We start from the raw sequence: 13,002 nt of genomic DNA on the forward strand, positions 1-13,002 counted from the left end.
CAAACAAACCAAAAAAATCCAACAGGAACAAAAGAAAAGAAAATGTTCTGGTAATTTTCTGTTACTATGTGCAACTTTCCTTAAATGTTTCCTTAAATGGTAAATGATAACATTCATTGTATAAAACATACAGAGAAATTAAAACTGAAACTACATTTTCTTTCTCTTTTCTCTTTCGTTTATTTATTTTTATTTTAATTGTGATTTTAATTGTGCCTGTTGCAGCAGTGGTTCAGTGTTCACAGCTATACAGTATGTAGGCCATAATAATGATGATGATGATGATGCGCCTTTCTGATGAGCAACAGACTTACAGTCAAACATGCATATGTATTTTAAACATCATTAGACACACCAGAAATCAGTACAGGGATCTGAGAAAAATTGGCTATGACAGCATGAGGCTGTTTTTACAAACACACTTATAAAGGAATTTAACTTTCAGTACACAACACTATCGGTGCACAACACACAGTCCTTTAAAAACACCCTGCAGTGCATTTGTTCCTTTTATAATTTTCACAGAGTGAAGGTCTTCCTCAAGTTTTAGCAGTTTGATTATACCTCACTGTCATAACATGTTTAAGAGTGGCTCGTGGCTCTAGGTCAAACTACTCTCAACATGCAGAGGGAAGCTTTTAAGGCTGTTCTGGTGCCTTAAATGTCTGGTAGTCAAGGCTATCTTAAGTTATACGTTGATGCCAACCTGATCCAATCAATGCAAAACCATTCACAAGCATCATCTGTTGAAGTTCTCAGTCTTCCAGTTCAGTCATGTTAAGTCTAAAGTACTCAAATCAAAGGCAACTAAACTTCTTTCAGGTTGTTGAAGATGTTTAGTCTCTTATCTGAACGGCATCTTCAACTCAGAAAAAGCTTGAAGAAAACATATACAAGAACCTAAAAGGAGTCCAGCTGCCATCAGCTCAAGCGCTTTAAACCATTTATAAACATTCAAATCACAAACCCTTACTCCTTAAAGATTTTGGTAACAATGTTATGCATTTAAAGAAATATTTGATAAAATGATTAAAACAGTTATCGTGGTCTCATAAAAGCCAGTTTAAAACCTTTTGTTTTTCTGTTTTTTTGTTTACACAGTGTTTTATTAAACTAAACCAACAGCTCCTGGTTTTAGCTCCATATTTGGCAAACTGGTTTCAGGATGATATCTTGTTGCTGAACTGTTGCGTTAAAGTCAAAATCCAAATCACAAGTCATCACAAGCAAAATGTTTATCTGTTGTCAGCTTTTTAAGGAGAACTTCTTATTCTCATGTACAGCTCCATATAGTTTCCCTTTTTAATAATTCCTTATTTTTTTTCACACTCAGCCTCAGTGCTGCCACCCAGCTTATCCTCTCCTCATGTCTTAAACCACTTTAGCAGCTCTCTTTCTTTCTTCTTATTGGCCCCTCCTCATAAACAAAAGCTTTGAACAGCTGCTGCTGTAATCACAGCCAGAGCTGTGTGTCTGCGAGGCCAATATTAGGTATATCGCTCTGTTTTTGTAACATCATACAGAGGCAACACCAAAAAAAGGCGTTTGGCTCACATGGATAACTCAAACGTATGTTGACCTCAACATAAAAAGTATGAAAGGCGCACTTTTTCATAATGATAATATTTATCCAGGACTATTTCATTGGTCAGACTGAACATAAATAATCAAATATCCCAGTAAAATAACATTATGTAAAATGATATCTCACCTAAATATACGCAATATATGATATGTCTACACTTATGTGTTTTTAGCAGTACCCATTAAGATTTAAAAAACTGAATTTCATTGCACAGACAAAAAAGGAGTTCGTAGATCGTTCTCGACGCGTTTAATTGAAGAGCTGAGAATAAGAACATCCAGGAAATAGTAATTTTTTTTCTAATCATCGCTACAACTTTTCGTCTACTTTCTCTGTGGCACACGGCGGGGGTGGGGGATGGGAGCGAGAGGGGGAGGCGAGAGAGGGGCGTAAACTGGGGGGGGAGAAAGGATGGCGTCAGATGGTAGCGGGGCGGGTTTGTGGGAGGGAGAAGGAGAGAGTCCCGAAGAAAGGAGTGAATGAGTGCTTGGAAAGCTGGGCTGCCCCGGGAAACGAAGCAGTGTTTCAAAACTTCTCCGCTTTTCGACTTCGGTAAGTAGAAGAGTTTGTAGCAATGACACAGCTTTTGGCCGGCAGATGTGAATCTCACTGCTGAAAATACCATTAAAGCACAGCTGTAAATCAATCGCTGCTCAGCCTAACGTTCATGTGTCAGCTGATTTCTTTCGTCGGAAAGCTTTTCATTGATTATTCGCAGCTGTACGTTTTTGGAGTTCGCATGCTTCGCTGAGTTGTAATACACAGGCATGTTGCTACTTTAAGACTTCTTGGAGGATTGTGCGTTAAGACCGCATTTATTCACAGAGTGAGCTATCTGCACTTGCAGCTGGCTCCGTGTTCTGATGCAGCATGTGGCAGCGGTTGAAAACGTCAATATTTTAATGGTTTTCACCTCTTTATCTGTATTTCGCACATGTCCGCACAGCAGCCCTTTGTCCCCTTCCCTTTCCACCACAACCCCGTGTCCTTGAAGTGCGGTGCAGGGTGGAGGTCCATCTTTGGAAAGCCACCCAGGGAGTAATATTCTCTCTGCCTGACACACTGTTGCACTGTGAGGGGAAGTGGTGCTACATCATAAACCAAACAAATCAAGAAACATCTGCAGTGTTTACTCAAGCTGACATCAAGAACAAACTTTAGCAATAATAATGACAAAAGGGAGTTATGACTAACTTTCAGTGAGGACTTCTCATTGTGACTCATCCAATGATCAGTACTGCATTTTTTGCACTTACACGTGCAATGTTCAACAAATTCCAGTGACCTTTTAAAAGATTATGTAGTTCTGCCGTAATTTCCTTCAGTGTGATTGCTCTAGCCTGCCCTCTTTTCCTATGAGTGAGTTTTGACAAGCGCAAACTTGTTAGGTGTCATTGAATGGAGCAATGTGCTGATGATAGCCAAGGGAGATGTCTTTTTCTTTGCTTTTTTTTCCCCGGTGAAAATACAAGCTGTGCTTCTAGTGAATGCAGGAAATATCGTAAGTCATATTTATTTATTGAGGTTTTTATCAGGCTGTGATAAAACTAGTTTTTAACATAAGCATACGTGTTGAGTCAGGGTCACGATTGACAGACTTCTAATTATTGTAGATAAAACCATTATTATATCCAGTTACGCCACACAGTTCTTCACATTGTTGCTGTCCTTTAGATTTTGCTTCCTTCTTGGAGACTCCTGTTCTCTACTGAGTGTGATTGTAAACTGTCCTTCATGCATTCTTTGATATGTAAACCTTTAGAGGCAGCCACAGCTGGATACTCAAGTTATTTATGGAACTCTTTTCATAGACTAACATAGTTGTGTTGTGTGGCCTTTTTTGTTTTTACCTCCTTGTAATTATTGTTTTCGTCCGTGTGTTTTGATACATTTCTCATTGCTAACTGAATGTAAATCTCAGAGTGTGAATGCAGTGAGAGGAAATGTCACATACATATACAAACAAGGATTTGAAGGGATTTTAGTATTTAAATCCTTTCCAAATGGATATATTAGTGTTTATAGTAGTTTTATAGAATACAAATCTAATTAACATGCCAAAGCTCTTATGATCTTTTAAGGAAAGGAAAAAATAGAAAAGAAAGGAATAGATTGTGTGTACGTCAATCATCCTTTCAGAAACAAACTGGAGAGCGGGACGGCTGAAGGGGTAGAGCTAGCCCGCGTCATGCATGTCTTTGTGTAAGTGAAATGTGAGGGTCACTTACTGACTTTGTGCATCACAAACTGTGAGGCTACAACAGAGTTTGCATGGGGAGTGAGAGGCCGGGGTGTTGCACAGATTGAATAGGTTAGGGGCCATGGCGACCTGTTTTTGAGAGTGAAGAAGTGCATTCTGGGCCAACGGTGGCATGTCTTGGAGAGGTAGAGTGAGTAAGGGGGGGGAATGGTGTCGGCATGGCTTTGTGTTGCCTTTGTTGAGTTGAAGTCTACCAGATGAAGACTGCTGATTTTTCTTCTGTTTTTTTGGCACATCCACACACACACATGCGCACAAATGAGCCTGGCTGATACTTTTCTGTGGGGAAGTCATGTGTTTTTTTTGATGCGATTATAGCCAGGTTGAGTGAGCACAGGCTGGGACCGTTTATGATTGTGTATTTGTGTTTGTTTGTCAGTGAAGTGGGATCTATTGTTATGGCATGATGTTGGAGGGCTTCTCGCTGTTGACTTATTGTTTACATTTTTGGGCCCCTCTATTGTCATCGAAACCTTAGGTCCAGTGGTTGTATATGAAAGTTAGAACTGCTGGCGTTTGTTCATCAGCAGTAATAGTCTTCTGCAGCTTGAAATGTTTTATTGTGTTTAATCTGGGCCTGCAAAATAAATCTAACTCACTCTGGAGCGCTAAACATGCATTTGATGGTGGCCATCACTCAGTGGCAGACGTTATGAGACACAAATTGTGGTAAATGCCTATCCATGGGAAACATTTTCTCCTCCTGCAGCTCTTTCATTCCGCTCTTTATGGAGGGCAGCAAAAGCAGCAGCTCACATGGTTATGGTTAGCAAGAGAGAATTCTTGATGAGAACAGCTCTTGTTTCATAATATCTGGGACAATTGAGCAAGTAAACCAAAGAAATCAAACTTATCTTGCACTTATTGTCTTTTATGCTTGGTATGCCTTGTGTGACTCACTCTTGGGTGCTCTCAGCTCTCTTGTTGAAGCACTCACTGCAGTAAGGTGGATGGTTAATCCCCTGAGGCTATAAGTTTAGGTGTGGCAATCAAAGGACTAGGTAAAACGTATTAATTCTGTTTGCAACATCTCCTCTTATTTTTCATTCTTAATTTTTTGTTTAAACAGCTGACATTTGCGATGGTAAACATGGTCTTGGTTTCACAAGTTTGTTGGAGGTGAAGAGAGCGTGGCGTTGATGTGTTTTTGTTCAGCAGATAAAAATGAGCACTGATAAAAGTTTACAAGTCTACACTGAAGGCCACAAGTGATGATGAGTCTTGATGAAGCACCAAGAAGCTTTTATTAATAATGTACTGGAATTAATTGGAAAATAAAGACATGCGGTTAATATATTTTTTCCGGCGTGGGTGGTGGATGCGTTGCTCCATTCTCACTTGCGCCATATGGAGCTCAGCTGCTTGCATTCTTTTATGGTAGAAGGACACGTTTGATCCCGCCCAACTCTGACTGGCATCAAACTGCTTTAGTATCATATTTATTTTTCATTTTCCTAATTTGTGATGATGCAGACAGAAAGTTTTATCATTTGAGTGTGCTTGCTGTTCACATATTGTATGAGCCCTTGTGTTGCCCTAAAGATAGTGAGTCAGCCTTTTATGAGGCCCTTACTTCCAGAGGAGCAGCGCAGAGCAGAGCTCGACTTAGGGCTTATGGTTTAGGTTATGAAAAATTTGCTACTGGGGGATCTCTATCCAAATTAACGGGGGGGGGTCATCTGCTATGGGCGGCTGATCTACCAGCTCAAACATGCTTTTCTAAACAGGCTCATCACAGAAAAACAATAGCATTTTCATTGTCTCTCACATCTTCAATGAATGGACTTTGTTTCCCATTTTAATGGCTGTGTCTATCCTCCCTTTACCAAATAATCTGGGTCAGCATGCTTTAGATCTCTTAACCACCCACCTTCAGTCCTCATTCACTTTTCACCCTTCAGAACAGACTACAGTGGCCTGCACTCATTACCTCAGCACCTTGGCATGATACCAGCACTGTTGCTGATATCTCAGAGCAATTAACTCCTCAGCGGCTTCCTCTAACGGCTAGCTGACTGACCCACATATGTATCTGCTGCTTTATCTGGGGCTTGGAGTCAAACGGACATTTCGTTTCATTAGTAGAAACTTTACTGGGCATACAAACTGCTTGAACAACAGGTTTCATGTCTAACCTGTGGTCCACATGGCTGGCTGTTGGCCCACAGACTGCATTTTTTGTAAATTCCATGAGAGAAAGTTTGTCTCGTAGCAGCAAGGAGACTGTTCATGTTGGCTTGTTGAATGAAGTATTAGAAGGCTGTGTGTAAGTTGGCTCGGGGCCCTCTCTACATGCTTGTAATGCTGTGCAGCAGGCTTGGTTTGTGTCAGGACAGGAGAGCAGCGTGGGATAAAGCAGGTCGAGATCAGATCCAGAACCACATTACCGCTGAACATCTTTCATCCTGTTGCATATCTACCGTAACATCAAACTCTGCATCAGGGAGGATTCATGAAAGAGTCTCCACGGTCTGTCGGTGTTGGGGATGATGCATATGAGAGCGACTCCACAAGCACAGAGAGAACTGCAGTAACAAAGATCTGCCTGTTTCAAGATATGTATCTATCAAAAGCAACAGGGAAGCAAAGGCCTCTCACCCACAGCGCCTTGATCACCGGGTTATGAATAAGTCATATTTCTGAGTGTCTGATGTGCCGTTAAGTGTAAAATACTCCTCCCCAGTGCTCATATAAACACACAGAAAATCTTGACCTTGCTGAGGAAGTGCTGTTCAAGCGCTTTCCCAGAACAACCACCAAACAAGCGGAAAGTATTCATCAATTTCAGGATGTAGTGACCTTTATGCTCTCTCAACAATACTGCAGTAAGCACTCTTATGCACAGAATGTGCATATATATACATGCATACATCCACAGACTCAGGCAAATGCCTATCAACAAGTTGGTACTAATAATAATAATAATAATAATAATAATAATAATAATAATAATAGTGGATTGCATTTATATAGCGGTTGTATTAGTATTGATCAGCCAAGCTTGGTAACCCCGGAAAGAAATGGGCTTTTTGTAGATGTTTTTTGTTTTTCTTTGACTTTGTCAGACAAATTAATCTGCAAGTAATGAGTTACTTGCAGATTAATTTGTATGCTCTCTACAATTTTGAGTTAAATACAAGCATAGATAATACTTCAAAATACTTGGGCCTAATAAAAGTGTAACATTAACTTTTTAAGGCTTAATTCTGACAGCACTCTTTGAGACTAGAGAGCGGAAGACGAGCTGTGAGTGAAGAGGTTTCCTGTAGTAGCTGAGAGAGATCACACGGTGCCTGCTGACTGCCTCGACGAGGTATGTTTTGTAGGCTCCATCTCTGTACAGAGCTGCTAATTTGTGGGCATTGTAGTCTTAACAGAGAGCACCATGCTCAGGCTGGATGGGTTATAATCAGCTGCAAACAGACGGCTCAAACTCCAGAGGAACTAAAAGTGTAGACTGTGTAGCCAAAAACAAAAGCTCATGCAAACAAATGTACGCACATGATTATGTGCGCTTGAAAGAGCCACATTAACACGCATTGATTTTCTCACAATGCACACGCACTTAAAAACACCATTTCTGTATTGTAATGATTTCTATAAATAGAGCTAAAAAGTTGCCTGTGCGGTGAGTGCTGTTGTGTGATATGACTGCCAAATGGTAACGGTGATAACAATAAGGAGCCATTGTGTGTGTGAAGAGGCCTGGAACAATCTCAAGGACTGTAATAGAATAGGGCACTCCCTAAACCATCCTCAAACACATAAACACACTTCAAATACCTGCTTATATTGTTCTCGGTCTTTTCTTTACAGCTACAATTCCCTGAAATTCGGATTCACAGCTCATTCAGACACACTGTGTTTAGATGGGTAGTTTGACAGGTCATCCTCACAATGCATGAGTGAATCTCTAAAACGTTTGCACAGACACTGATGCTTCCTGTTTGCTTCCTGTTTATTTCTGCCATTTCCTTATGGGGCTGAAAACGACCAGTGATGTTGGCAGATCTTCTTCATCTCTACTCAGCCCAGTTGTAATTGAAATGCACTCCCTCTGTTTAACCTCCCTCTGGGTAATTATTTGTAGACAGTGTACTTTAGCTGGAATTTTGTGTGATCTCTAATTAGTGTGTGAGATAGTAGTAAGAGAATAAAGTTCAAGTGTCCTGAAGCACTAAAATTCTGCTCAAGCGCAAGCAGACGAGATGAGATTTAACTAGGAATCTTTAAGACGGCTTCACCGTCCAAGTAAAATCAAAGCAGACTTGTGCACAAACTACAAACACATCCTGCCATGACTTTCAAACACAACAGGGGACTGCAGACATGACTGAATCCCCCTGAACTGAATCACGGCTTAACCGTTCCAACTCTCATACCTGCTACTCAAATGTCGTCATGCTTCGACTTTGTTGTTATGATCTGGTTAATCCTGACTTCACGTGATTCGGTGTAGGGGTAACAGATAATACTTGGTCTGGAAATTCCTGAAGTGTTTTGCCTTGAAATGACTTGGATCGTGACAGATGTGGTGTAATGATTTATCGCCTTTAATTGAGGCTGGAGGGTTGATTATGTGATTCCTGGTGCTGTACTTGGAGTATTCCTGGCAGGTCACCAGAGTGACTTATAGCTCTTAATTAATTTTTTTTGTGCTGAACTTTTCATCACTGGCAAAATGACACATTCAGCAAGAATTAGAGCAATAACATTGACTCTTATTAGTTAAACAAGCCTCTCCTCCCTTCTATGTGAAAGTTATGGCTCTATAAAGTGCTTGACTAATGGTTTCTCATAACTGATACAGACGGGAGAACCCCTTCTGTCTTAACTCCAGTGGTGCCAAGCTGTGCCAAAAATATTCGTTTGGTTTTATGGTTCCAGATTTTGAGATCTCTGAAATATCTCCCACTCCCTTTGTACAAAAGACATGAATTTTTTTTAGTTCTTTGCTTTTGCAGAACTAGAAAATGAATGAAGGTTTAGTTAGTTTAGTTTATTTTTTACAAAATCTTTAAATATTGTCTGGGGGAATGCACAGACACAGGTTTCCCTTGGATCTACCAGTGAGATCTGCCAAGATAGTGAAGATAACACATCCTGCATATTTTTCTGTATGTATCATGCAGCTGGTTCATGACATCAGAGGGTTTCCAAGAAACTTCATTGCTCCCCTAAGACCAAGGATGCGTCGAGGCCAATCTGGTCACAGCAAGTAAATCATAATGCAGCAACAGTGCCATTGATTGTTGGGACTTCTGGCCATTGCACTAATACAGATTTTATTTCTGTTGAATAAAGAACAAAGAAATGCATTTTGCTTTGCTAAGCTTAATGAAAGCCAGTAACTAATGCTGATGTACATTCATTTATTCAGGCTGTAATTTAAGCAGTGAACTGAAGGATCCCATTGATGTTGTGTCTGCCTGTGACAGCGGCGAGGATATGGCACATTATATTGTGTGATTCTATCAGTGGTTCCATAGTGTAGTGGTTTACACATTTCCCAAGTGAAAGATTAATGGTTTGATTCCAGGAGGAGACACAAATTCCTTGGGGGTTGCATCAGGAAAGGCATCCGGCCAAAAATAAAATCTACCAAATCAAAAATGTGGAGCCACCCACTTTAGTGAATACTGAAAGTGGCTTTTGTTTGATTCTGTCAAATGTGGCATGCTGTAACAGAGTTTTGTACTGCTCTGCGCTAACACCTGCTTAGTGGCAAAAAACACAGTTTCTATCCCATTGCAGATAAAATCAACCAGCCAGATGTCTACCATGAGTAAAACGAGGACAGAATAAACTCTGCATTGTGATTCATCATGACTGTTCTAGCACACACTGGGAAGTTTGCCTTATTACACACTCATAACAAGCTGTTTTTGACTTTAAAGTAGCGCTTTGGGAGTAGGTTTTTGGTAAGGATGAATGTTTGATGACAGAGGGTACAAATTGGACACTGTTTGTCATCTGGAAAGCCTAAGGAGGAGCGTGATGATTCATAGTTGCTGGAGAATCATTTGTAGATGTTTCTTACACCCTGTCCTTGTTGTGTTGCTGACTTCAGTGTGTCTCTGTTCATTTAGGCTTGCTGTTCAGGCGGTATCATGACTAAAGGAAGCTGATTTGGTGCGTTGTTGCCATTTGGGATGTCTGAAGCCAAACATTACCTCAAAGAGGAAGAAGGCAAAGAAGAGGTGAGAGAAGGGACAACATCTGCTCTGAGAGGATAAGATCAGCAGCCCATCTGGATCTGCGCAGGGAACCTAACAGACCTTTCTCTTTCTAAGGAAGGGAACTGAAACTCTCCAATAGCTTAAAGGGCTTCAAGAATTTTTATTAAGTTTTTCATCATTGTTTTTTACCTTCTCTGAGCTAAAGCCATGTGCCATGTTATTGTAACATGCCGTTCCATGCTGTGGACCCTACTCAGCATTGTAGTGGCCTTTGCTGAGCTCATTGCATTCATGAGCCCGGATTGGTTGCTGGGATCGCCTCGGAATGACACCAGCGGGACCAGGGCAGGAGTGGACTCAGAGTACCGGCCATCTCTCGGCCTTTACAACCGCTGCCTTCGTATTGGGACCTCGCAGGTGAACTGTGGGCCCTATGCCACGACATTTGGAGAAGTGGCCAGCGGCTTCTGGCAGGCTGCCATGTTGTTTCTGGCAGCGGGGACATTAGTGCTTGGGTGTGTGGCCTTTATCTCCATCTTCAGCCTGTGTTTTCAGAGCATCCTGAAGAAGAGCATATTCAACATCTGTGGACTGCTTCAGGCTGTTGCAGGTAAATTGTTAATCTGTATGTATGTGTTAAGTATCTTTGTTACAGAAAGTAATCATGTGCCCCCTCCCACCTTCATATATATGTAAACTATGCTCTGAGGACAGCTTCCACTAAATTGAAATGTTTTTTTATTTTATGACATAAATAAATTATAGTATGAAAGGGCATATATAATAAAGTTGCTGGAGTAAAACCAGTTACCAGTCAGATTAAGGGGTCACCCCAGAGTATACTAGTATGTAGTCTACTGTTTACAAAATATCAATGAAAACTGATTTCAGAAATTACATATCTAAGTTTTTTTAGGTTTTTATCTCATAGTATACAAAATGAAAAAAAAAAAAAAAAAAATTATATATATATATATATATATATATATATATATATATATAATTTTTTTTTTTTTTTTTTTAAAAAAGACACAAACTGAAATCATGTTCTATTAAATAATAATAATAATAAAAAAACTGAAACTAAGAATTGGGACCATAAACTCACCATAAAAGGGGTTTCGTGAGATCAGGACATCTTTTTGTAACCATGTAAGTCGCCCTCTGCTGGCCATTTCTAGCCTTCTTTTTTTAAAAAGAAACTTAAATGCGGGGGGGGGGATTACAATTCTCTATGTTTTCTCAGTGAAAAACATTTTTTTTAAGTGTTCATATTTATTGGTTGTTATGATTTATACAAATATGACACAAATAGATGGTAAATGGTCTGTGTTTGTATAGCGCTTTACTCAGTCCCTATGGATCCCAAAGCACTTTACACAGTCAGTCATCCACACATTCACACACTGGTGATGACAAGCTACATTGTAGCCACAGCTGCCCTGGGGGGCCCCAGAGGCGAGGCTGCTGGACACTGGCACCACCAGGCCCTCTGACCACTGGAGCTGGGGCTCGAACCGGCAACCTTCCGATTACAAGGCAAACTGCCAACTCTTGAGCAATGACCGCCCGTGAAAGATGAAGAATAGTTGTTGGATAGGTGGCAGAAATCGTACCTCAATCCAGCAAATGGCAATAAAAATAAACAATTAATATACTATAACACAGTCAGGTGTCAAATAAAGTAGTAAAATAGAAACATTATAAACAGAAGGATTTATTAAAAAGACCAGTCTCAATCAAGACAGATTCATTTTTGAGTCCAGACACAAAGTTTCTGAGTTTCCATATATTTACTCTTAGAAAAATAACAAGCCTGCAAACCAACCCTCCATAATTGTTTATTGAATTTAGGGTTGCAGTGGGCTTGAACTTATTATAGCTGACTTGCCATGAGGCTACAAACATACAACAAATACATGAATATAAGTTTTTTTTTTTCTTCTTTTTTCATTGCCATGAATCTACTGGGTTCATTCACCATTAATACTAGATGTTGTATGTTACAGGAACTGATTTCAAGAATAGCAGTGCTGAATCATGGTCAAATTCAAGAAACTGAGGAGCTGCATATCACTTGCTCCAGAGCTATTGCTAATATGCCAGTATAGCGTCTATCACATCAAGTCTGTGCAAGCAAGGCTGTTCGAGCTCAGTTTTGAAATCATGCCATAGTCTGTAAGGAATGTCAGTACTGCTTTTGTGTTGGCAAGTTACAACATCTGACTTTACAACATCTGATGTTCATCATACTTTCCCAAGTTTATTAATCTTACCACTGTATATTTTGCAATGAATCACACAGGCGGGTTTGACTGCCCAGCTTTATTGAGTAGGTAGTCTGTAATTACGTGATATCACCACTGAGGATGAGGGTCAAAGGAGTTCTCTCCACCCATTACAAATCAGCTCGTCAGCTGAAAAATTGGTGTTGTCTTTAGCAAAGTTGACTCACTATTCTCCCACCTGCACTGCGATTTGTTCAAACCTTCAGCTCTGACATGACTAAACCCCTCATATCATCACCTGCTCTTCCTCCAGGCCTGTTACTGATGGTCGGCCTCATGCTGTACCCTGCTGGTTGGGGTTCAGAGAAGGTGAAGTTCTACTGTGGCTCCGATGCGTTGCCGTTTCGACCATTTAATTGTTCACTTGGCTGGGCGTTCTACACAGCGATAGGAGGAACGCTAGCAACCTTCCTGTGTGCCGTTCTGTCTGCACAGGCCGAGATCGCTACTTCCAGCGATAAAGTTCAGGAGGAGATTGAGGATGGGAAAAGTCTGATCTGCCTGCTCTGAGCCTTTAGAAAACCTGGGAAGCTGCAGAAGATCACCCACGGTGTAATTTCTCTGATGTGGACTACAACTTCGTGGAGGGAGGACAGATGTTTCTCAGTGGGGATTTTCTTCCCCCCTCGTGATAGTCTGGATAAAATCAGCTGATTGTTGTAAACGGCCTTAATAACACCCCCCCCCCCC

At 40.6% G+C, this 13,002-nt stretch overlaps 1 protein-coding gene across 1 annotated transcript; it reads left to right on the forward strand.

Moving 5' to 3' along the window:
- The first annotated feature begins 2,047 nt into the window (after positions 1 to 2,047).
- Positions 2,048 to 13,002, forward strand: LOC146697233 (LHFPL tetraspan subfamily member 2a protein-like). Its single transcript, XM_085475849.1, has 3 exons — positions 2,048 to 2,137; positions 9,935 to 10,634; positions 12,566 to 13,002. The coding sequence occupies exons 2-3, from the start codon at positions 10,232 to 10,234 to the stop codon at positions 12,820 to 12,822; spliced, it is 660 nt and encodes a 219-aa protein (XP_085331975.1). The 5' UTR covers positions 2,048 to 2,137; positions 9,935 to 10,231; the 3' UTR covers positions 12,823 to 13,002.

This window comes from Copadichromis virginalis, linkage group LG12 (genome assembly GCF_057382275.1).
Source record: "Copadichromis virginalis isolate Kocher_CV1m ecotype Utaka linkage group LG12, C_Virginalis_male_GT1.1, whole genome shotgun sequence".
In the NCBI taxonomy this organism is placed as follows: domain Eukaryota; kingdom Metazoa; phylum Chordata; class Actinopteri; order Cichliformes; family Cichlidae; genus Copadichromis; species Copadichromis virginalis.